General features: G+C 52.9%; 1 protein-coding gene across 5 annotated transcripts in view; it reads right to left on the bottom strand.

The window, feature by feature from the left end:
• Positions 1-22,390, bottom strand: part of NAV1 (neuron navigator 1) — a 235,722-nt gene that overhangs the window by 162,248 nt on the left and 51,084 nt on the right. For all 5 annotated transcript variants that reach the window (XM_058533784.1, XM_058533785.1, XM_058533786.1 and 2 more), the window contains exon 2: positions 1,841-2,594. In XM_058533784.1, the coding sequence (XP_058389767.1) occupies positions 1,841-2,562 (722 nt within the window). In that variant the 5' untranslated portion in view covers positions 2,563-2,594. The remainder of the gene's footprint in view (positions 1-1,840; positions 2,595-22,390) is intronic.

Genomic DNA, 22,390 nt, shown 5'->3' with positions numbered 1-22,390 from the left:
CTGAAATGTGCAGAGGAAAAAGGTCTGACCTCTGTGGACAACGTCAGATTCTAAGTATGCCGGGGACCTGTAGGGGAGATAACGTAAACTCTTTAACAATTTAACACCCAGACACTTTTCCCCAAAGACTGAATTCAAAACGAAAGAAATCAGGCAGGAGAAGAAAGTCAAGGAGTCTCCAGGCAAAGCATTTACTAACTGGAAAAAGGCTGTTCCAGGGAGGGTCTGCCCTGCACCTCTGCTTCCTTCAATTCTCTCAGCAGCTTAGACTCGACATCGAGAAAGTTTCAAGGGACAGAAGGGATTTGCTCCTCAGGAAGAGGAACACGGGGGCGCCATGTGGGCAGTACACTGGTCAGAGAGATGCGACGAGAGGCAAGGATCGGCCGGTAAGAACTCCCTGCGGTGGTGGACTCAGCTAGAATTCCCACAATGATGGGAAGCTCACTGCCTTACAGGTAATTTGTAAACCTCTCTCGTTGTTGGAAAGTTCTTCCTACTGAGCTTCAAATCTGTCTCAAACTAACTTCCAACCACCACAACGCTGACTCAATTCTTTGGCGCTGCACCAAGTAGATCTAATTCATCTGACAATGTGACAGCCCTTCAGGTACTGGAAAATAGCTCTCAGACGCTCTCTCAGCCTTCCTTATCCAAAGTGATAGACTTCTCTAGTGTGTTTTGTGCATCAACGTCCTTTGAAAATGTGGTGTTCGTAACTGAATGTAATGCTCCAAATGAGGGCTCACTGCACACAGAGGTAGTGGGACCATTAACTTCCCTGTGCTGGACCCCGCATATCTACCACTGGGGATAAGAGCGCCTGAGACCCCCAGAGATCGAGTTGCACTGTTGGCTCCTAGTGGTTCCCTACCCCACCATCCCCACGCTCTGCCACCTCAGAGCCCCCAGCATCCAGGGTACGACGTATGGGCTTCTCTCTCCCCGAAATGTGACTGAGTTTCTCCTCATGTTAGCATAGAGAAAAAACCCAGTCAGTTAGGTTCTTCAGGAAAGGACTTAATTTGCATGTGAGCACTTCTGAACTGCGTAATCCTTAGTAATTAAAATTTAGTTGACTTAATGTGACCATTTTAGTAAAGAGTCATATTTTTATTAAAAAAGCATAGTTGACGGAAGCGTTTTTCTATGCACTCAACCTGCCATGTCTGAAGAAAGCTGGAGAGACCAGCTTGTTGACCACATGGTTGTGAGCAGTGGCCCAGCCACCACCAGTAGTGGCAACCCCCATCTGACCATTTGAGAGCATTACTGATCACCCTTGGTGTGCCGGGCACACATACAGACACGCAGAAGGCAGTATGGTAAGTGGAGAAAGAGAGAGAGCGACAGACAGACAGACAGACATACACAAGGTATTGTGGGAGCACCAAGGAGGAGCAGGGAGGATTCTTCCATGAACTGAAGGCTCGGTGCCCGTGACAATGCAGTTAGCCTAACTCACAGAGGCAGCAAACGTCCCAGATGAGCTGGGTAAGACTGACTTGCCTACCTACGAATCTAGCTGCTTAAGCATCCATAGTACTCTAACATTCTGTCTCAGAGAACAGGAGAAATGGACATTTTAGGGGGACCCTCCTTAGGAGCTTCTGCTTGTTGTGAAGTCCTCAGAACTGAGAAAGACCAGAGCTGGGATTCAGGCCCTCTTTTTATGTTCCCAGTCCCATCTCAGCTCTCCAGACCCCCTGCCTAACTTCTATACGCTGGGGCCCTCTGTCTCCACCAGCCACTCATCATCCGGGCCCCTCTCCCCTTTGGGCTTGCCCCTGGGTCCCAGCTCCACGCCTCCCCCTCCCTCACACCTGCTCCCTCAGCTCACCTGTACTGGAATGGGGCCACAGTGGCTGTGACAGGCTGACTCTGCTGATGGGCGGAGGAGAAGCTGATGGCCCCTGGGGCCGGGGCGGGACGTTTGCTCTGCACTGGGCTGCAGACGGGGGAGGAAGCCCCTGAGGCTGCCCCGGCATCAGGCTCCAGAGAGCCGGGGGCCCCAGAACTTCTGTAGTCTGTGTCTCTTTGTTCCTTTCCTGGGTGGTTAGGAGCCTTTCGACCTTCAGGAGCCCCTGGTATTTGGGTTTCTCCACGAGAGCTCGTCCGGGATGGGCTCCTGCCCCGGGTCTGGTGGGTTGGAATCCCTTCCTGGGCCACCTTTTTCTTTCTTGGGGTGCCCTGTGTCTCCCCAACTCTTCTGGACCCAGCCCGGCTGGAGAGGGCTGTTTTTGGGGTTGCCCTGGGACTGCTCCATGGGGAGCCGGGGAGGCCTTCGCCACCCTGGGCCAACTCTCTCACTGCCCCAGAAGGCTTGGGGGAGCCTCTCCCCCGAGAGGCCTTAGGAGAGGAGCTTCTGGAAGGGCCTCCAGCCTTGCCCAGTCTTGGGGAGGCTGCTCGCTGGGGGCTCAGGGCTAGGCCGGCCTGGCGTGGCCGCAGCTGGGGAGAGGCGCCCGGCGTGTGGATCCTGGTCTGGGAAGTAGCTCGGGGCACAGGGATGGAGGAGGCATAGTGCACGCGGCTGGCAGAGTTCAAATTGGCCATCCCATTCATGGTTAGCGAGGCTGGTGATGCCGACTACGGTCCTGCAGGGAGAGGAGAGAGAAGACCATCAGGTGCTGTCCAAGCTTCTGTCCCTGAGGGTACAGAGATGATGTGGGGTGGCGGGAGAAGGCTCCAGCATCCAGCCTGAGCGTCGGGATTCCTGGGTTCACATCCTGACTCCTTCACTAGCCACTTGCCTGACTCTGGGCAAACCCCTTTACCTCTCCGCTCTGGAGGCCATTGTGAGGCTCATATACAAACACAGGTGTGAAAATGTCTCATGAATTGTGAGGTGCTGTACAAGCGGGTTCATTGAACTTTCCTTGACTCTAATCCTGTCCATTGATGGGGATAGACTCTCCTTCTCACAGCCCCTCCCTCCTAGATCTTTCATTGTACCCTGAGTCTAGAATGTTCTGTTCATGGTGAACTGGCTCCCTTGTGTCTTCAGCCTTTTCTCTGCATGTTCCTTCCACTTGCCACTTCACCTGACACCTGGCTCTCCCAAGGGTCCCTCTCCAGTGGAGTGTAATCTTCTCCCAGATCCCACTGGGTCCAGAGGAAGGGCAGTGAATCACATCCCCACAAGTCCAAACTTGTAAGCCTCCACCCCAGGCCCCTGCCACCTGGCTCACACCATCCCCTGGTCCTCCTCATTGATGCCACCTCTCCTGGTCCCTCTCCACTGCCTCCGCCCCCTCGGTCACTGGAGATTTGGGCACCTGGCTCATCGTCTTCCTTCCTGGCCCATTCCCTACCTACCTCTTGCCCTGGCAACACTGACCTCTGGCACCCCCTCCTCGAGTCTCAGAGCCTGAGTGTCCCACCTTCAGATCAAAGCAGATTCTTCTACGCATCCCCTGCCCCCAGCACGCGATCCCTTCTTGTCCGGACCTTGATCCATTAATCATGTCATCTCTCTCCCGTATCCTCAACCTCTCCTCCTCTACCAGCTTCCCCTCCCTGCCTTGTTAATTAATGAAGTAATTGGTCTATTAATCATTTTCATCTCAAAGGGAATTTGAAGTAGTTTACAAAGACACGAGCAATCAATTCCACATCGAGGAAAGAGTCAAATGTAGAAAATGAAGCCATAAAAGAATTTGGAGTGCACATGCATGAATGTTCCCATAATTTTGGTGTGGGAAAGGCCTTTATAAGCAACACATCACAGCAGAAATCATCAAAGAAACACTGATAGTTCAGTATGTAAACATTAAAATCCCTGTATGGACAAAAAAAGCCCTTTCAAAAGGTTCAAGCCATCAACAAATGATAAAAATACTGCAACATATACGAGAGACAAGGAGTTAATACCTTTCAATACAGGAGCTCCACCAATAGAAGGCAAAAACCCCATAGAAGAAAGGGCAAAAGACTTGAACAAGAAATTCACAAACTAATAAATATAATTGGCCAAAACATAACAAAACAGAAGTCTTCATCAACGTTGCAGAGATGCAAATGAAGTGTTATCCTCTGTTGCTATCAAATTTACTCTCCTTTGGAAAATGATAACACCCAGGATCAATGAGATGTGGCGTGTGGGCTGCACGGCTTCACACACGGCTGTGGGAACAATGCAGATCCAGAAACGCCTCCGAGGGAAGAAATGATGAAAGACGCGGGCAAATGGGTTTGTATGAGGCAAACGCTCAAGCTGACTCCCGAGGTCAGTGAAGGTGGAGGCCAAGGGTGTGTGGACAGAGACAGGACCACCCAAGACGGCCGGTCTGCCTGAGACCAGCGGGATGTCCCCTCGCACGCTGTGAGGAAAGCTGTCAGCACAGCATGGAGCGCTGATGGCTGTTGCTGACCTGCCCCTGACCTTGGCCTCTGTGGTCCAGGACCAGTGAGAAGCTAAACAGTAAAGAGTCGTGTAGACCCCGGAGCAGTGAGGGATTTACAGAATTACGGCTTGAAGTGACTGTAAGAGTCACTGCTCCTGGGACTGCTCTACTGACAGATGAAATGATTTCCACGAGAAAGAGAAACGCTGTGACCCCCACCTCCTTTCCCCTAATTTATCCTTTAATGACTTGATTCCATTATTCGATGAACTAAAGCAACCCACCTCCTCCGGCAGAGAAGGATGCAAACCGTGTACATTCAGGGAACCAAACCAGCTCACCTGCACCCTTCCAGTGCTACCCATCACGTGGACCTACAGGACCGGGTCCCATCTTGGCCGGCTCCTGCTTCCTCCCCCGTCTCGCTCACGCCTCTCCCTGCCCACCCACCAAGCCACAGACTAAAAGGACATTGAGTCTCCCTCGGCCTGCCCATAGTCCCCCATGCAGGGCCCTGTCTCCAGCCCCAGCATGCCAAGGACAGCCCCACAAGAGGGCCTAGGAAGAACTTCACACAGAGTTTTCAAACCTGCAGCTGTGAAATTTGGGTAAATTACTGACCCTCTCCATGCCCAGCCTGCAAAATGAGGGTAGGATCAAATTTAGAAGCTGCAGTCAGGTGGAGAAACAGGGAGTCTAATAAGACAAGAAGAGAACCCCATGCTCTAGCCTGGCCAGGGACCTGTCGTCAGAATTCTCCCCCCACAGAGCCGAGGGTAGATTTACTTTGTCATCCTCCTTCCCTCCAACACCCCACCAGTATCAGCGACGTGCATCTCTGACGATGCAAGCAGGACCAGAGGCACAAGTGTGGACCTGCTCAGAGGCTCCTGTGGGCCCCGAGCTGCTGACCTTGGCCTCTGGCACAGAGCGGGGCCCTGCGCTGGCCAGCTGAGCTAACCAGCTAACCACCCACGAGAAGGGCCTAAGACCACTGACCCACTGCAGCCACACCCCTGAGACTGCGGCGTTCTCAGGTTCAATCTCCAGCACTGGCACAGGGCCACACGCCCATGCCCCTTCTCCCCTCAGCCCCAGTCCCCACCAAGTCCTAGTGTGGGGACCAAAGCCACTTAGGCCCCCAGACCACCCCTTCTGGGAGCTGCATGTGTGAGAGCCCAGAACTGCTTCTTGGCTCCGCCGCATCTCTTCTGGCAGCTGCGCCCCCCCAGGGCTGTAATGCCCAGGGATCCCCAACCCACCTACATTGTCCTCGACGCACCCCCAGCTCCCCTGGGCTCAGACTCCCCCAGTCCCTACACCTAGGCCTGGCTGATTTCCAGCCAAGAGAGCCCTGGGGCAAGGAGGCTGCTTATACCTCGCTTGCTAACAGAGCTACAGGAGCCCTCATTTTTTCAAAAGCTCAACGGGAAGAGGATTTAAAAACATTCCTGTGGTAGGTCCCAGAGCCCCACGCTCCCCCTTCTCTGCGGTTGGGGCCCTGTGCTCTCCTCCTGCCTGATGACAGCCCTCACCCAGGAGCAGCCTGCGTGAGGGATGTGACAACCACTGTCCCAGGAGGGAGCCTGGGAGAGTCAGACACCTTTGGGGTGGGGGAGAAAGGCCCGCAAAGAAAACGAGCTGGTTTTCACTGGTAGGAAAAAGGCTCAAAGGAATTTTTCTGGTTTGCCTTCAGAGAGAGAACTCAGGTACTCAGCATCTTTGAGGGAGGTCAAAGGGCACTCAGCAGATCCCTCTGACCTGCACATAGTGACAGTATCTGTGTTTCTCTGAGACATTGTTTCTAATCCTCACAACAACCTTATAAAGCAGGTTTTACTACCCCTACCTTACAATAAGGAAAGGAAAACCAGGCGGAGCAGGCTGAAGGAGGTGTCCAAGGACATGCAAAGCTGGAATGTGGCAGAGGCCAGCAGATCAAATGCAGAAGGGCAGGAATCTGAGGCCCGGGGATGGAAACCCTCAGCCACACCACCAAACCCATGTCCAGCCTCAGGGTGCAGACCCAGCCTCCGTGAGCAACACTGTCGCTGCTGTGACTGACAGCTTCACGCCTTCCAGAGATGGGGAGGGGGGTGCATAATCCAGTTTACAGAGTGGGAACCAGAGAGAAGAACACCAGTCCTGGGCAGCTCTGAGGGAGGCCTCTTTCCCCTTCCTCTTTCTCCAACACTCCTCAGAGCTAGCCAGTTTGCCCTGTCCCCTCATGTCCTATTTGCCTTCGGTGGTGCTGGGGGCCAGGGTGGTCCTAGGGCATTGCTCCATGAGAGACTGCAGGCAGCACGAATAGGGACGGGGAGGGAGATAATGGGCCAAATGCAGCCTGGCCACAGGCTTAATATGCCCAGCTGGTGGCAGGTGGCACCCTGGGCTAGGGCGGGAGTGAGGAGGAAGACTCTGGGTTACAAGTCTCTGGGGGGCCTGGGGCAGAGAGGGAAGAGAATGCTCATGGGGGGTGGGCTCCTAGCTGAGACCCATGGGCAATGGTGCCTACAAGGCTTGAGGGTGGCGCCTCTGCCCAGATGGTCTCTCCTGGGGCCCAGAGAGATGCCTGCTGGCCATGGCACCCGACTGCATTCTTAATGGACCAATGACCTGGGAGACTCCCATGCTGGCTCTGGGCTCAGTCTCGCCTCCTGTGAAATGAGGGGAATCCTTTCTGCCTCCCCACTGCCTCCTGTCCTGAGCAGGGTGAATAAGGTAATGTCGGGAAAATGTTTGGCTTCCTGGGTGAACAGGGTGAGCTGTAATGTCCCCATCTCCTGGCTCTCAGTGTTAGACAGAAATGTCCCAGAGAAGCAGGACAATCTATGTCTCCTTTTGGACAGGGCTCTGTTCAAGCCAAAGAGCACGGCTATCCGTGCTGGTCACCCTGCGTGACGTCTGGGGGGACTCAAGGGCAGGAGGCGGGGGTGGAGCTGGGAGTGGAAGCAAGGAGCCCATTTCTTTCTCACATGAGTGGATGTGCGTTCACGTGCACGGTGTTGCGGGATCCACCACATCCCTCCTCCTAAACGTGCTCTCTTTGTCCCTCCTCCTTCCGGTGCCCTGATCTGGAATTCACTTAACCTCAGTGAACAGATTCAAACAGATGGCCTCAAGTGTCCTTTGCCCCCTCATTCCGGGGACCCTGGCCCCCTGAGTTACATTAGGGAGCTGGTGCTCCCCATCACAAAAACTTGTTGCCCTGATGAAAGTGTTCCTGGCAGGACCCATTTGCTCAGTGCCCACACACCTGGGGGGAGCACGTCCCTGTGCTGGGTGCTGTGCAGATGCTGGGCAATTGCAGCAGCTGAGCCCCAGGCTCTGCTCTCCAGGAGCCCACAATCTGGCAGGGAAGAAACATGCACACGCCTCCCAAGCACATGTGCGGTATGTCGAGAGGCCAGACTGCCAAGGGGATGCATGTGAGTCATGTCTGTCCATGAGGCAGCATCTGGGAAGGCTTCAAGGAAGAGGCAGCAGCAGGGTTGGGGGTTGGGGGTTTGAGGCCTTGCGAGCAGTGGGTTTGATCATTGAACTCCCATGGCCAGGGCCTATCTGTCAGTGCTCCAGTAGAGACCCTGCTCTCCAGAGAGGCTCTGCACACTGTGGGGAGCCCAAGTGCCTGGGTCCAGAGCATGGCCCTGCCATTTGTTGGTGGTGTGACCTCAGGCGAAGTCCACAACCTCTGAGTTTCCCCATCTGTAAAATGAGGCTGAGACTAAACCTGCCTGTAGGGTTGCTTTGCAGATTAAATTAGTTAATAAATGTGAAGTGCTCACAACAGTGTCTGGCTCACGGTAAGGTGTGGTTATTATGAACACAAGGACAAAGAACCTTCTTCGTCAAGTGTCCCTCCATCCAGGTGCCCAGGGACAGAGGCTGAGCTGCCAGGTTCTCGTGGAGCTTCCAGCAGAGCAAAGGGGGATCAGAGGACCTGCCAGGCTCCTATCAGAACCTGCAGCATCAACAGGAAAACCACCGTCCATGCGGGATATGATAACACCACTGTCCACCCATGGGACGGGCAGGAAACTAGACATTTGGAAAATGTGTGATGGAGAGAGTAAAGGCTCTTGAGTCGGGAAGAGCTAGGTTCAAGTCCTAGCCCTGCTACTTCTTGCCATGTGGCTTTAGATAAGTTATTGGAGTTTTCTGAGCCCAAAGTCCTCGTCTGCAATAAGCACTCAGTTCTGTAAAGATTACATGAGCGACTAAAGGAAGGACGACTAGCACGTGCCTGGCACACAGCAGTTGCTCCAGAAATGGCAGAATTATGCTAAGGAGAGTGGCTACCCCTCTTTCTGGATGGGAAGGAGACAAATTCAGACATAGACTGGGACAGTCTGGCGGATGGCAAGTGAGTGAGAGGCTGGTGGCTTCCAGGCTGAGGTGGCACAGTCGCAGCCCCTGAACACGGTGTGCAGCCCCACCCAGCATGCACTTCCACCGTGTCCCACTGCTCCCTCTCCAGCCCACACCCCACTGCCTGCTTTCTCATCCCCACCCGGGTGCTTGATTTATTTTTGGGTGCTTTATTTATTTTTAAGTCCAACATTGTTTTTAGTTGCATTTGCTGACTGCGTGCCAGCACTGTTCTACTGCTTCAGCTGTTATGTGGCAGCTGCCCTGTGAGTTGGTGCTATTATCATTCCCACTCCACAGGCGAGGACACCAAAGCACAGAGAGGCTCAGGAACTCGCTCATGATCACACAGCTGGGAGGCGGCAGAGCCAAGACTGGACCCAGACGGTCCACCTCCAGCCTGTGCCTGCAATTCCTCTGCTCTGCTGCTCACTCGCAGCCTGAGCCCAGGCCTCTCCCCAACTCCCTTCCACCCCCAACCTCCCAGCCTTTCAGCCTGAAGTCATTTTGGCCCCGGGCCCCAACAGGACAAATGGAGGCTGCTGGCTCCTCAATGCTCTGCAAACCCCAGAGCCAGGAAGTATTTTTGGCCTATAAATATTTAACTCTTGCTCAGAAGGTGGTGAGAGCTGTTCTCCAGCTCTCTCGGATCTGCGGGGCCGGCGGCATGAGGGGAGGGAGGGCGGGCACTGTATGGGGGTCCCTCCCAGGTCTGGAGGACTAGCCAGGCTGCAGGTTCCCTGCCTCCCTTGCAGCCCTTGAGGCCCCCAGCGGGGCGGGGCGGGGCGGCGCAGCCGTGGTGCTGACAGGACAGCTCCTCCCGCAGCGGCCGTTAAAGGGGCCGCGTTTGCGGTTTGCCGACGCGATGAGGACGCCCATTTCAACAAGGTGGGAACATTTTAACCACAGCATCAGCATCGAGAGGCTGGAATGCTTAAAAAGAAAGAAAGAAAAAATGCAAAAAAAAGGAAAAGTCTGGGAGGTGGGACTCCTGGGTGCTGGTCTCATAATTTCATCGTGGCCTGAGTGAATTTGGGCAAATCATTCATCTTCCCTGGTGTGTTGTGTACCAGCTGCAAAACAGGGAGGAAAAACTTGGCATCTCAGGAAGAGGGCAAGAAAAAGACTGGACTCGTCCATGGAAAAGGGCTGGAGTGAGCCTGGACACGGGCAGTGAGGTACAGACCCTGCACAGTAGAGTGGTGGGGAAGAACACAGGCCCAGGAGCCAGAACTACTCCTCCACCCCCAACTGGCCTCCATCCCCATCGTCCTTGCCATCTCCCCCGCCCCTCCAGTGCAAACTGAGCTGCACTGCGTCCTGGCTTGGGGTCCTAAGCAAGTCACTTAACCTCCTGGGCCTGATTCCTCATCTGTAAAATAGGAATAATAATAGCAATACTTGTAATGTTGTTATAAAAAATAAGTGAGTTATTATAGGAAAATTACTTGAGACAGGGCCTGGCCCATAAAAATCACTGAATAAATGCTAGTTATTATTAAGTCAAATAGACCATCGGCCAGCATTTATCTCCCTTCTCTGCTCCCCCCACGTTTCCCACCAGCACCTGTGTCACAGGTTGCAGTCAGAATAACACAAACACTGTCACCAGCACGTTTCCCTCTAACCTAACTTTCGATGTCCTTATTTGAGTGTGAATAGGACAGCCAGTTCACATGAGGTTGGGGAAGGGTGGGTAGGAAAAGTTAGACAAGTTTCCAAAATAAACCATGGCCCGGGTTAGTGAGAGAGATGGGGAGACTCTGTTCAGGGAGACCCTTCTGAAGTTGAGACACTCCTGACAGTGTGAGGATGGCTTAGGGCCACCTGTTCAGAGGCAGGAGGGTGGACAGAATGACTTTCAGGGGTCCAGAAGACACAGACAGAACTCCTGGCAAGCTTTCTTTCTCCACCTGCCACATACTGTCTTCTGCCCATGAATCCTGTCCAGTTCCTTCCAGGTCCAAACCCCAGCTTGGGTCTCACTTCTGGTTGGAGGCCATCTGGTCCCTGGAGGCTGAACCACCTCAGGGAACAGAGAGCTATGCCCTCTGATGTCAAAGAGGTGACTTGTGCTACCGCACACCTTGGACAAACAGCACATACATAGTGACATACACACTCACATAGACATACACCCACTCACTCACACCCATCCACTGACACACACACAGACCCACACACGGATACATACACACACACACATACACCCACTCACTTACACCATCCACTGTCACACACACACACACACCTCTTGTTTCAGTCTGTGCCCGCTCTCACTGTCCCTTGCTGTCCCTCCCCTTTGGCCCATTTCCCATGAGCCCAGGAGGACACAGACTTCCCATCCTTGTCCGTCGCAGGGGTTCCAGGCTCTCCAGCAGTGTGCTCATGGGCTTTCTCTGGGAAAATGGGCCCAACAGCCCCAGCATGTGTACACAACTTTCTTTCCACATTTGTGGGTTATAGACTTTCTACAGCTCGCACATGGAGCTAAGCATGAAGGATAAGGCAAATGGGAACATCCCTATGCCAAGAGGAAGTAACGTGTCCCCAGCCACCCCACTGAGGAATGGCAGTGCCTGGGGTGATGCCTGGTACAGTGCTCTTCTCCCACATCACACGGTCTCCCCTCCACGTAAGGCCCCAAGACTGGGCATCGTGGGGAGGGTCCCAGGGCTGAGGACAGGACTGCAATAGCCATTTACTGCAATAGCCATTACTTCCCTTCTTGTCCAGCCTCTGGTCTCTGCCACTCTCTCTGGACAGAGATGAAGGATGATCTGAGATGGGGGGCATAGTAGAAGGGATTTGAGGCCAGCCCCTTTCCCAAGCTCTTGGCCCGTAGTCCCTGGCTTCGGGCTCCAGCAAACCAGCTGGGGGCCATACAGCTGGGTCTGGTCCTTGGCAGAGAAGGCGATCACCCCAGTCAGCGTTGAGAGAAGGCAAGATGGGCAGCCAGCAGTGTTGCCACCTCAGCGTGGGCACGGGCCGAGTGGACAGAGCACTGGCAGGGACCAGAGGAAACTGGGGTCTGCTGGCCAGGACTTGGCAGGGGTGGGGGAGGCTCAGGACTCCCAGCGCCCGCCTGGCTGGCTCCCGGCTCAGAGTGAGGATCAGGATTGTCCATGAGTGGTGGGACTCATGCCCTCCCCATGTCCACCCCCAGAGCCCAGGGCTCTGCCAACACCCTCAGGAATTCCTTTAGCCTTAAAACCGTTAAATGGTCTTCTTTCTGGCCAGATGGCAACATGTTCTTATGGACGAAAGATGGGACCAGCCATGATCATCTCAGATAATGCCAAATAGGTAGAGGTCAGTTTCCCGGCATTTAGAGTAAGTAATCAAGCTGGTGCCTAGACTCCACCTTCCACATCCAGCCCAGCCCAGCACCTTCTCCCAGGAGAGCTTCTGAATGCTGTACTGCCCAAACTTAGCATTCTCAGAGCAACTCCATCACTCTGCTTCCCAAAGAGTGTCCCCCAACTCCGGGCCTATGCCGGCTAAGTCCAGGCTACAGGCAGGACGTAGACAGCTCTCCAACCACCTGCAGTCCTCAACACTTCTCCCACAATTGCTCATCCCATCGCTCTAGGCTAGAAGTTCTTTCAAATATCCAACCTCCATTCCTCCTGCTAAGAATCAAGTTGACTTCCTGGCTCTCCATCTGGAGGGCTGTTTCTCACAGCCTCTGGTCTCCGAGAGAAGTGAATTTTGAGCTCCAGGGAGGGGGCCCAGAGGCGCCCAGCTGACGACTTGCGCTGTGTCAGCACATTGGCATTTTCCACTGATTTGATTCATACAAATGGCTCCACTGTCAGTATCCTCGGTTCCTTTTCAATTAGCCAAGAGAAATGCTTTAGTGCTAATGAAAATCAATGGTTTAAAACTGTCCCACAAGTCACAGGGGGCTGGAAGGCTCGGTTATAAATACCTCCCAGGAAGTTGAGTTGCCATTGGAGCATGTGCAGCCATGCACGCCTTCTCTTTGCTCAGAACATCTGCCCCAGCTCCAAACTCCCTCTGGGTGCTCCCCGCATGTGGCATGCCCTTCTATGACGCAGATGACAGCCTGGAGTTCTAAATCACAAGGGTACAATGCCTAGGCCCCTGAGGAATTGCCCCGAAGACGGTCCACGTTGCACCCGCATCTTATTCTCTCTTTCTGTGTGTGTGTATATGTCTCTCCTCTCTCTCTCTCTCTCTCTCTCTCTCTCTCTCTCTCTCTCTCTCTCTCTCTCTCGTTACTTCCTCCAGGCCAGTGTTACCAGAGGTCTGGCTTCCCAAGGAATAGCTTAGATTCCAGATGGGCCCTGGAGCTGATGAATGTGGGAGGAGCAGGAGTAAGTGGAGCAATGGGCAGGGAGGGGGGCTCTTCACAGAGAAGCTGGAGCCTACGCAGACCCGCAGGCAGCTAGCCAGATGACCATGTCTCCCACCAGGCCTGTCAGCTCGTCTTTCTCACACTCACTTTATTATTATTTTTCTCCCTCAACTTAAAGCGTCCAATGTTCTTCCATGGATGGTTTTTCCAGGCAGGCAGATGGAGGAGGCATCATGCAACAGGCCTTACATGCTTCCCAGGCCCCAAAGTCCAGGGCCACAAGGCTGGGGCGGGGGAGGGCAGTTCCTTGGGGCTGGGGCAGGAGAGGTCTGGGGGATTCTGGACTGCTCTTAAAGCCCTCCAGGTCAGAGACTCTGTCACTTGCAGTGTGTGGGCTGGTACCCTGCCTGGAACGCCACGTCCTGGCTTTTGGAGAGAGCCAGACTCTCAATCTGACTGCAAATCCACCAGTGAGTCTGCGCTGTGAGGGGCAGACCAGACCCCCGGCCAAGTAAGTCAGCATCAGGCTAGCTACAGCAGCAACAAGCTCTACCTTCCCCAAAGACCTCAGAATGCGTGAGGTGAGAGAGGACAGTCTCTTCAATAATGGTGTTGGGAAAACTGGACAGCCATATGCAAAACAATGAAAGTAGACCACTATCTTACGCCAAGCACAAAAATTAAATCAAAATGGATTAAAGACTTGAATGTAAGACTTGAAACCATAAAACTCCTAGAAGAAAACAAAGAAAACTCTTTGACATCGGTCTTAGCAGTATCTTTTCAAATACCATGTCTACTCAGGCAAGGGAAACAAAAGAAAAAATAAACAGATGGGACTACATCAGACTAAAAAGCTTCTGCAAGGCAAAGGAAGCCATGAACAAAAGGAAAAGCCAACCCACCGACTGGGAGAAAATATCTGCAAATCATATATCTGAGAAGGGGTTAATTTCCAAAATATATAGAGAACTCATACGACTCAACAGCAAAACAAACAAACAATCGGATCAAAAAATGGGCAGAGGATATGAACAGACATTTTTCCAAAGAAGATAAACAGATGGCCAACATGCACATGAAAAGATGTTGAACATCACTAATTACTAGGGAAATGCAAATCAAAACTACAATGAGATACCTTACACCTGTCAGAATGGCTCTAATTACCACGACAAGAAATAACAAACGTTGGAGAGGATGTGGAGAAAAGGGAACCCTCATTCACTGCTGGTGGGAATGCAAACTGGTGCAGCCACTATGGAAAACAGTATGAAGGCCCCTCAAAAAATTAAGAATGGAAATATCATATGATCCAGCTTTCCCACTACTGCATATTTATCCAAAGAACATGAAATCAACAATACAAAGAGGTTTATGCACCCCTATGTTCATTGCAGCATTATTCACCATAGCCAAGACGTGGAAGCAACCCAAGTGCCCATCAACTGATGAATGGATAAAAAAGTTGTGGTATATATACACAACGGAATATTACTCAGCCATAAAAAAGATAAAATTGTGCCATTTGTGACAACATGGATGGACCTTGAGGGAATTATGCTAAGCAAAATAAGCCAGACCAAGACAAATACCAGATGATTTCACTCATATGTAGAAGATAAAAACAACAACAACAAACAAACACATAAACACCAAGTACAGATTGGTGGTTACCAGATGGGAAGGGGGAGGGAGGAAGAGGAAAAGCGTAAAAGGGCTCATGTGTACAGTGACGGATGGTAATTAGTCTTTGGGTGGTGAACACGACATAGTTGACACAGAAACTGAAATATAATGATGTACACCTGAAAGTTACACAATGTTATAAACAATGTGACCTCGATAAAAAATATTTTAATTCTTAATAAAATCGACAAACACTAAAAAAAAGACTGTGAATGTGTGAGGGGAGAGGTGGGGGTGAGAGGCATGAGTTGGAAGTCGGGGGCCCAACGGTCAGGAGCAGCCCAGCAGTCAGACCACTGGATACATTCCAGGGCTAAGCATCCCCTGAGTGTTTCAGTCTTTAGGCCTCGGCGTAACCGTCTGAAAAGTGAGCAAGTGATTCCGGCAGAAAGAGAAGCTAAGTCCCGTGGCCTCTCCCATCACAGAGCAGTGGGGAGAACAGCAGCTGCCTGTGTGTCTCAGCAAAGCCAAGCTCCCCTGTCCTGCTGGCTCCACCAGCCTCCCTCAGAGCCAAGCTAGCCCCGTGCTCAGGCCCGTTCCTGCCGGGACAGTGCCGCCAAGCCAGGACAAGCCCCCTTTCGGCAGCAGCACATTTGTGTGGGAGTCACGCACAGAGGAGAGGCCAGGCCTGGCTGCAGCCCCAGGCCCTGGTGCCAGGCCGCAGGAGAGAAGGCTCCCCTCCCCCAGCTGACCCCAATCTCAGGGACAGGGTCCCACGAGCCTGAGGCTCCCAGAACGCAGCTCCCCAAGGCCCAGGGTCCTGCCAGACACCAGGAGGCTGACAGATGAGCTCACGAGATCCCCATCGGCTGAGGTTGGGGAGGCACCTCTTTGTCCTCTCCCATCATGCTGGCAGACCCAGGAGTGCAAACCCCCACCCTGCCTTCACGGGGGCCTCTCTCAGTCACTGTCCTGGGACTCCCGGCATGGGGTCTGAGCAGGGTCGCCTCTGCCTGGAAGGCGCATCAGGTTTGACCAGGGCTGCCTGACAAGCAGAGCCGGGGCGACAGGGCCACCGAGGTGGGATGCATGGGCGTTTGCACACTGAGACCAGAAACCCACAAGATGTGGGGACCAGCACCACTCCCACCCCTCCCCCACCCTGAATGACAGCATCAATTTTCTATAACTTTTTGGGGGTGTTGTTCAGAGTCTGGTTCTGCTATTTACAAACTGTGTGGCTTTGGGAAAGCTACTTAAACTCTCCAAGCTTTGGTTGTTTCATCTGAAAAATGAGGGAACCTACATCATGGAGTTGCTGTAAAAATGAAATGAGACAGCGTGTATATCTTAGTCCATTTGGGTTGCTTTAACGGAACACCATAGACTGGGGGGCTTAGAACAACAGAACTTTATTCCTCATGGCTCTGGAGGCTGGAAGTCCAAGATCAAGGTGCCAGCAGATCCCGTGTCTGGTGAGAACCCGCTTCCTGGTTCACAGACACCATCTTCTCACTGTCCTGACATGGAGGACAGGGAGGGAGCTCTCTGCGGTCCCCTGCCTAGGGGAACTAATCCCATTCACGGGGGCTCCACCCTCATGACATAATCACTTACCAAATACCCCACCTCCACATGCCATCACCTTGGGGGTTAGGATTTCAACATCGGAATTTTGGGGACACAAACATTCAGCCTACAGCAGTGTGAAAACGCTCAGTGCAGGAGCACACAGGAAGTCTTAATACAGGGGGGTTCCTGTTGTAAACACAATAACATGCTCATTGGAAAAAACTAAAGCAATCTAGAAAAACATAAAAAAGAAAAAGTCCATCAGCTATGAGCCTACTAGCCTACATTTAGCAACCTGAAGTGTGTTGGTTTCTCCCAGGTTTTTTATTATTCACATGCATACACATCTATATTACAAAATTGTGATTATGTTATACACACATTTTATATCTTTTCACTTACTGTGTGTCAAGCATTTTTACTTTTCCTTTAAAAATCTTCTTTGAGCCAGCCCTGATGGCCTAGTGGTTAAAGTTTGGTGTGCTCCACTTTGGCGGCCCGGGTTCGGTTCCCAGGCACAGAACCACACCACCCGTCTGTCAGTAGCCATGCTGTGGTGGCGGCTCACATAGAAGAATCAGAAGGACTTACAACTAGAATATACAACTATGTACTGGGTCTTTGGGAGGAAAAAAATATCTTCTAAAATTTTTCAAAAACATACTTGTTAAAAGATAAACTATTATGTGATTGCATTATACAGAGATTACTTAACATTCCAACATCGCTGGCCCCGTAGGCTGTTTCCACTTTCCCACTGTTATGGACAACACTGTGATGAACATCTAGACAAGCTTTCCTTGAGCCTCTGATTACTCCTCAGGCTACAATCTTAGGAGGGGAATTATGGGGTCCCAGGGGAGAGTGGTATAAAGACTCTTGGTTACAAATTGCAGATTGCTGTTCAGAAAGATTCAACAACTTGTTCTCCCTCCAATCGTGTCTGACTTGCTGCGTCCTTCTCAGGATTAGGATCAGGCATCTAAACCACCCAGTTCAGAGCGGGCTACAGCCTCTGCTGGGGGCCCAGGCCCCCATTTGGCCATACAGGCCAAGAGCTTCGACAGCGTTCTTGAATAGTCAGGCCAAGTAGGGGGGGCAAAGCTGGAGGCAAGAACGTTGGGGTGGCCCCACAGCCACAGCTCCTGCTCTCCCTCCCCACTGGACACAGAGAAGAACCAATGACCTGCTCTATTTTGGGGATTTAAGTTAGAGCTTAGGAGGAACTGTCTGTCCATGAAGACCACGAAACACTGGGACCAGGGCCTTTCTGGTCCTTCTGCTTTGGAGGTTTGGAGAGGTGGAGAATGGTCAGAGCCAGGCACATGACAGGATGACAGGATGACCCTGGGCCTTAGGAGAGCCCCGAGGTACACGGCAGCACCGTTGGGGAAAGCGCCGGGGAAATGGGGTGGCTGGGTGGGTTCAGGGAGTCCCTATAAGAGCCAGGCACGGCTTGGTGCGTCTTCCATGCACCATCTACCTTGAACTCTAAATACAGCCCCAGCAGGCCTGCTTTGCCCACAGGAGAGGAAGTTTTGCAATATGAAGGTCCTGGCCTTCCCGAGGGTCCTGGAGGTCCTTGACTGGTCCCCACCACACGTGCACGTAGGTGGTTCTCAGGTGCTCTAACTGGCTCAGGCTTCCTCCCCTTTCCTCTCAGTCCTTGCTCTTTCTGAGACCATCGCCCAACTTCCCCATCCTGGGTGGGTCCCGTAGCCACCTGGTGGACACCTGTCAGGCCCTCGGGGCTGCGGCAGGAAGAGCCAGGGTCCCCTCTGTGAACACCAGCCCTGGCATCTGACCCGGTGCCGTCCTCACTTCCTCTCCCGCCTCCTCCCTCCCTCTTTTCCCTGCAGGCTTCCTCTAGGCCTATGGAACAGGAAGGCAGAGTGGAGGGGCTGCAGAGGCTGCCGGGAACCACCACCACCCAGAGGACAGACCAGGAGGACCTCACAGGTCCACGCACACCCCCAGTCTTTGGGCAGGAGCTGTGTGTCCACAATCTCGTTTACGACACCCCCCTCCTCCATCTCCTATCCTTGGCCTTAGCCCTTCCCTCAGTGCTGCTTGCTTCAGTCACAGCCCTGTTCAGTTACACCCCTACCCATCCCCTACCGAAAAATCCGCCCTCATCCAGGCTGCCCTCCTGAACTGACCCGCAGAAAGGTGCTCACGTGACCCAGTCTCACTCTATCTAACAAAAAATGCCCATGGCTCTCATCCCCGGCCCTCGCACGAATGTCCCTGAGCTGCAATCTATATCTGCATGTGCAGAACTGTCAGTCTCATGACTTGCATCTCATGGCGTTTTGGTTTAGGTTATTTGTGACACCCTCTGGGGGCCCTGAGAGTGAGCAAGTTATGGCTAGCAAAACTGCACGGATGTCCTGAAACACAAGGTCTCACCACCTCCGCCTACCACCACCTAAGTTTTTTTCTCTCTTTTGGCAATACTTGTTGTCATGGAGATTCTAACACAATGGGGCAGGTAGGAAGCCTGTTGCTTGGCAACGAGATGCTGGAGGTGCAGGATTGGCTGCCGAGGTCTAAAGGAGCAGAAATGACGATGAGGGAAGGTGGGAAAGTAGAGAAACACCCCGGGGGACACAAAGGCATGGAGAGAAGCTGAGACAGCAGCGGGGGGGAGAGAGAAAACCAAAGCGAGAACACGCAACCTCCCAGGGACTGGGTCACCGCTGTGCATTCACTAGGATGCCCTCGGTAAAAACAGAGCAAAACAAACACACACTGATGTATTTTCATAGCTGTGTTTACACTGGAGTAGGGTGAACAGAGATTTAGACAAAAAGAAATTCCTAAATATCAGAGTGGGAAAATTCTATGGAAGACTCTACGGTCCCATGGGAAGAACTCAGGCTTTGGGTCAAAAACTCGGGGTTGAATTTCTGCTCTACCCACTCCTGACATGTGACCCATCAAATGACAGAACCTTGTTGAGCTTCTCACCTGTAAAATGGGTATAGCAACATGTACTTCACAGGGCTGCTGCAAGAATAAATGCAATGATGCGATGAGCGCCGGCACGTTGTGGGGCTTAGGAGGGGGTCGATCGCATGGTTATTGTTGTCGGGCTCTGTGACCACCCATTCATCCTTGTCCTAATCACCATCACTATGACCAGAATTGAAAGGCAGTATGTGGGTGGAGAGAGCCCTCTTCCCGATGTCCAAAGACCTGGCTCCATCAGACTAACTCGCCCGCTCTCTGAGCCCTGGGCAGACTGTCAACCTCTCTAGCTCTCAGTTTTGTATCTGCAAAATGGGGACAATAATTTCTCCCTCAGGGTGTCATGAGGAGGATCACTATCAAGTAGGTTGATAAAGAGTCTATCCCGGCGCCAACCCCAGGGGGCGTCCTAAGGGCAGGGCGCTCCCACCCCTGAGCACCCAGGGGACATCCTAAGGGCAGGGTGCTTCCACCCTAACTCCCCGCCAGGGTCCAAGTTACAGGTGAGGGCGCAGAGCAGCCGTTTCTGTACATCTCACAGTGACGCAGCAATTCCTCGCGGGGACTATGAGAGGACTGCTCACGGAGATGGGAGTCACCAAGTCACAGAAGAAGAGATATTCAAGGGGCAGGACTGACCTCGGTTACCCCCAGCAGGTGGAGCTTTCGCAAACTCACGGATGCCTCCCAGGAAAGTGACACCCTAAAATCCTTTGGGGCCCGTATAGTTCAGGGAATTATTCTTGAAGTCTAGCCTGAACCTCTCCTGCTGTCATCCTCAGTTCTGTCCTTCTGAGTCTGTCCTCAGAGAGCAATCTAACTGGCGGAGACGGTAGTAGGCTCACGGCCCCGCCAGGCCTGGGAGGCGGCAGGAGAGCGGTGACTCACGCAGACACTGTTTAATTCAGCTGCCTCACTGTCTGCGGCGCTTCCGAGCTCCAGCCCCAAGCTCTCGAGATCCCTCTGTGGTTTCAAAGCCAACTTTTCCAGTCAGGCCATCAGGCATCAGAGGTATGCTGGTACCATTTCTGCTTGGCCTGAGCCAGGCTCGCCAGGATGGGGGAGGTGGTGAGAGCGGGATGAGAGGGCCTGGGGAAGCCGAGAGGAGTGTGAGTGAGAAGCTGGAGGGGCAGCTGGCTCCAGCTCTGCCCCTGTGGGATGGAGATCCCGCCCCACCTGGAGCAGCGCCTTCCTCGAGATCCTGCCCCACCTGGAGCAGCGCCTTCCTCCGGGCCCTTTCTCAGGGGGCTCAGAGGGCCTGGCCCTGTGGCCCAAGCCAGAAGGACTCTAAGGGTCTTCATGGAAAAGGAGAGAATTTACAGGATCAACTGCAGCTCCAAGAACACAGAGTTACTTCAGGTCTGATGGCGTCCAATCCTTTTCCTCCTGCACTGGGAGAAACATGAAGAAAAAACTTGCCATTGCAGCAGCAGGAGAGACTTAGGGAAGACTGAGAAGGATGGCTTTGGCAGTGAGCGGGTTTTGCAAAACCATTCCCTCTGGTGGGTCGGGGAGGGGTGGGTGTGAGAAACGCACACGATGAGCTCACCTTGAGGCGCTCTGGAGAGGGGGCAGTTGACAACCCTCACTGGGCAGGGCTCAGTCATTTCCAAAGGGCTGGTGGAGACACCACCTCGGGTGCCGTGTGGGAGAGGATGGGGGGCTGGTGGGAGGCCTCCCCTGCTTTAAGTAGCTTCAAGTTTATCTGTTTTAAATCTTGGTTCTCCATGTTAGATTGTATGTAAACGATGTGTTCCCAGCTAAAAGAATCCGAGGACCATTCCAACTGAGTCACTCCCTGGAGTTGGTGGGGATCAGTGACCACTGCGGCCTAATAGATCGGTGACCACTGTGGCCTAATCGATTGGTGACCACTGCCTCCTTAATCCATCAGTGACCACTGCGGCCCTAATCGATCAGTGACCACTGTGGCCTAATGGATTGGTGACCACTGTGGCCTAATGGATCGGTGACCACTGCGGCCTAATCCGTCGGTGACCACTGCCGCCTTAATCGGTCGGTGACCACTGCAGCCCTAATCGATCAGTGACCACTGTGGCCCCAATCAGTCGGTGACCACTGTCGCCCCAATCGGTCTGTCTCTGACCGTCTGAGAGCTTAGAGAGGAAAAGAGAAGAGCAGGTTTATGAGGGGCTTTTGCGGAGGCCCTAGGAGGGGGCAAACCTCCCAGGAGACAGCTCTGAAGATGGAAGAAGTGAGGCTCCACAGCTGACTTCAGGAGGGAATCTGTCAGGGGCTCGAGGGCAGTGAGCTCAGGATGAATGCAATCCTAGGGCTCTGCCTCTGCAGAGCTCTCTGCTCTTCCTGGGATCAAGGGGTCAAGGGGTCAGACACCTAAGGTCGTAAGCCTCAGTGTTCTTGAATTTTCTCACTCATCTTTGTCCATTTTTTGCCCTCCCTCCACCTTTTAAAACAATAAAGTTTGTATGTTGAAGCAATTTTAGATTTATAGAAAAGTTGCAAAGATAATACAGAGCTCACGTGTACCCTTCACCTGGCTTCCTCTAATGTTAACATCTTACAGAACCACCGTGCATTCGCCAAAACTAAGAAATTAATGTAGGCACATTACCGCTAAGTAAATGACAGACTTTATTCAGAGTTCATCTGTTTTTCCAGTAATGCCCTTTTTCTGTTCCAGGATCCAGTCCAGGCTCCCTCATAGCTTTTAGCTTCCCTCCACCTTTTCAAAGTTAAACTTCCTTTTGCAGACTCCAGCCTGTCTCCACCGTGCTTCAGGGGAAAGGAGAAAGCATTGGGGCTACTGTCCACTCTTGGGATGATCAGAGCAGGATAATTCTGGGCGGGGCCAGGGCAGGAACAAAAGGAAGAGGAGGCCTCAGAGATGTGAGCCACAGCCTGCCCTCCACCGGAGAATCTCTCTCCTGGAGCTCGTCTCTGCTCCAGCCTTGGGACCCCTCCGTGCAGAGTATTCAATGGTACAAAGGCTTTCAGGGATGACTGTGGGGTCTCTGTCCCCAGAGCCATAAAAACGAGGTGACCAGAGTCACAGAGGAGCTGCCCTGCTCCAGACCCTTCCCCTCTTGGGTAGATAACCTGGCCTGAGCTGCCCCCTTGGATCGGAGCCTGGAACTGGGCCTGTGCCTTCAGAACTCAGCCTCTATTTCTGAGTACATCGTACTTTGTAATAAACAGCAGGGAAGGT

This window comes from Diceros bicornis, chromosome 38 (genome assembly GCF_020826845.1).
Source record: "Diceros bicornis minor isolate mBicDic1 chromosome 38, mDicBic1.mat.cur, whole genome shotgun sequence".
Taxonomy (NCBI): Eukaryota; Metazoa; Chordata; class Mammalia; order Perissodactyla; family Rhinocerotidae; genus Diceros; species Diceros bicornis.
This window is presented reverse-complemented; position numbering and strand designations above follow the sequence as displayed.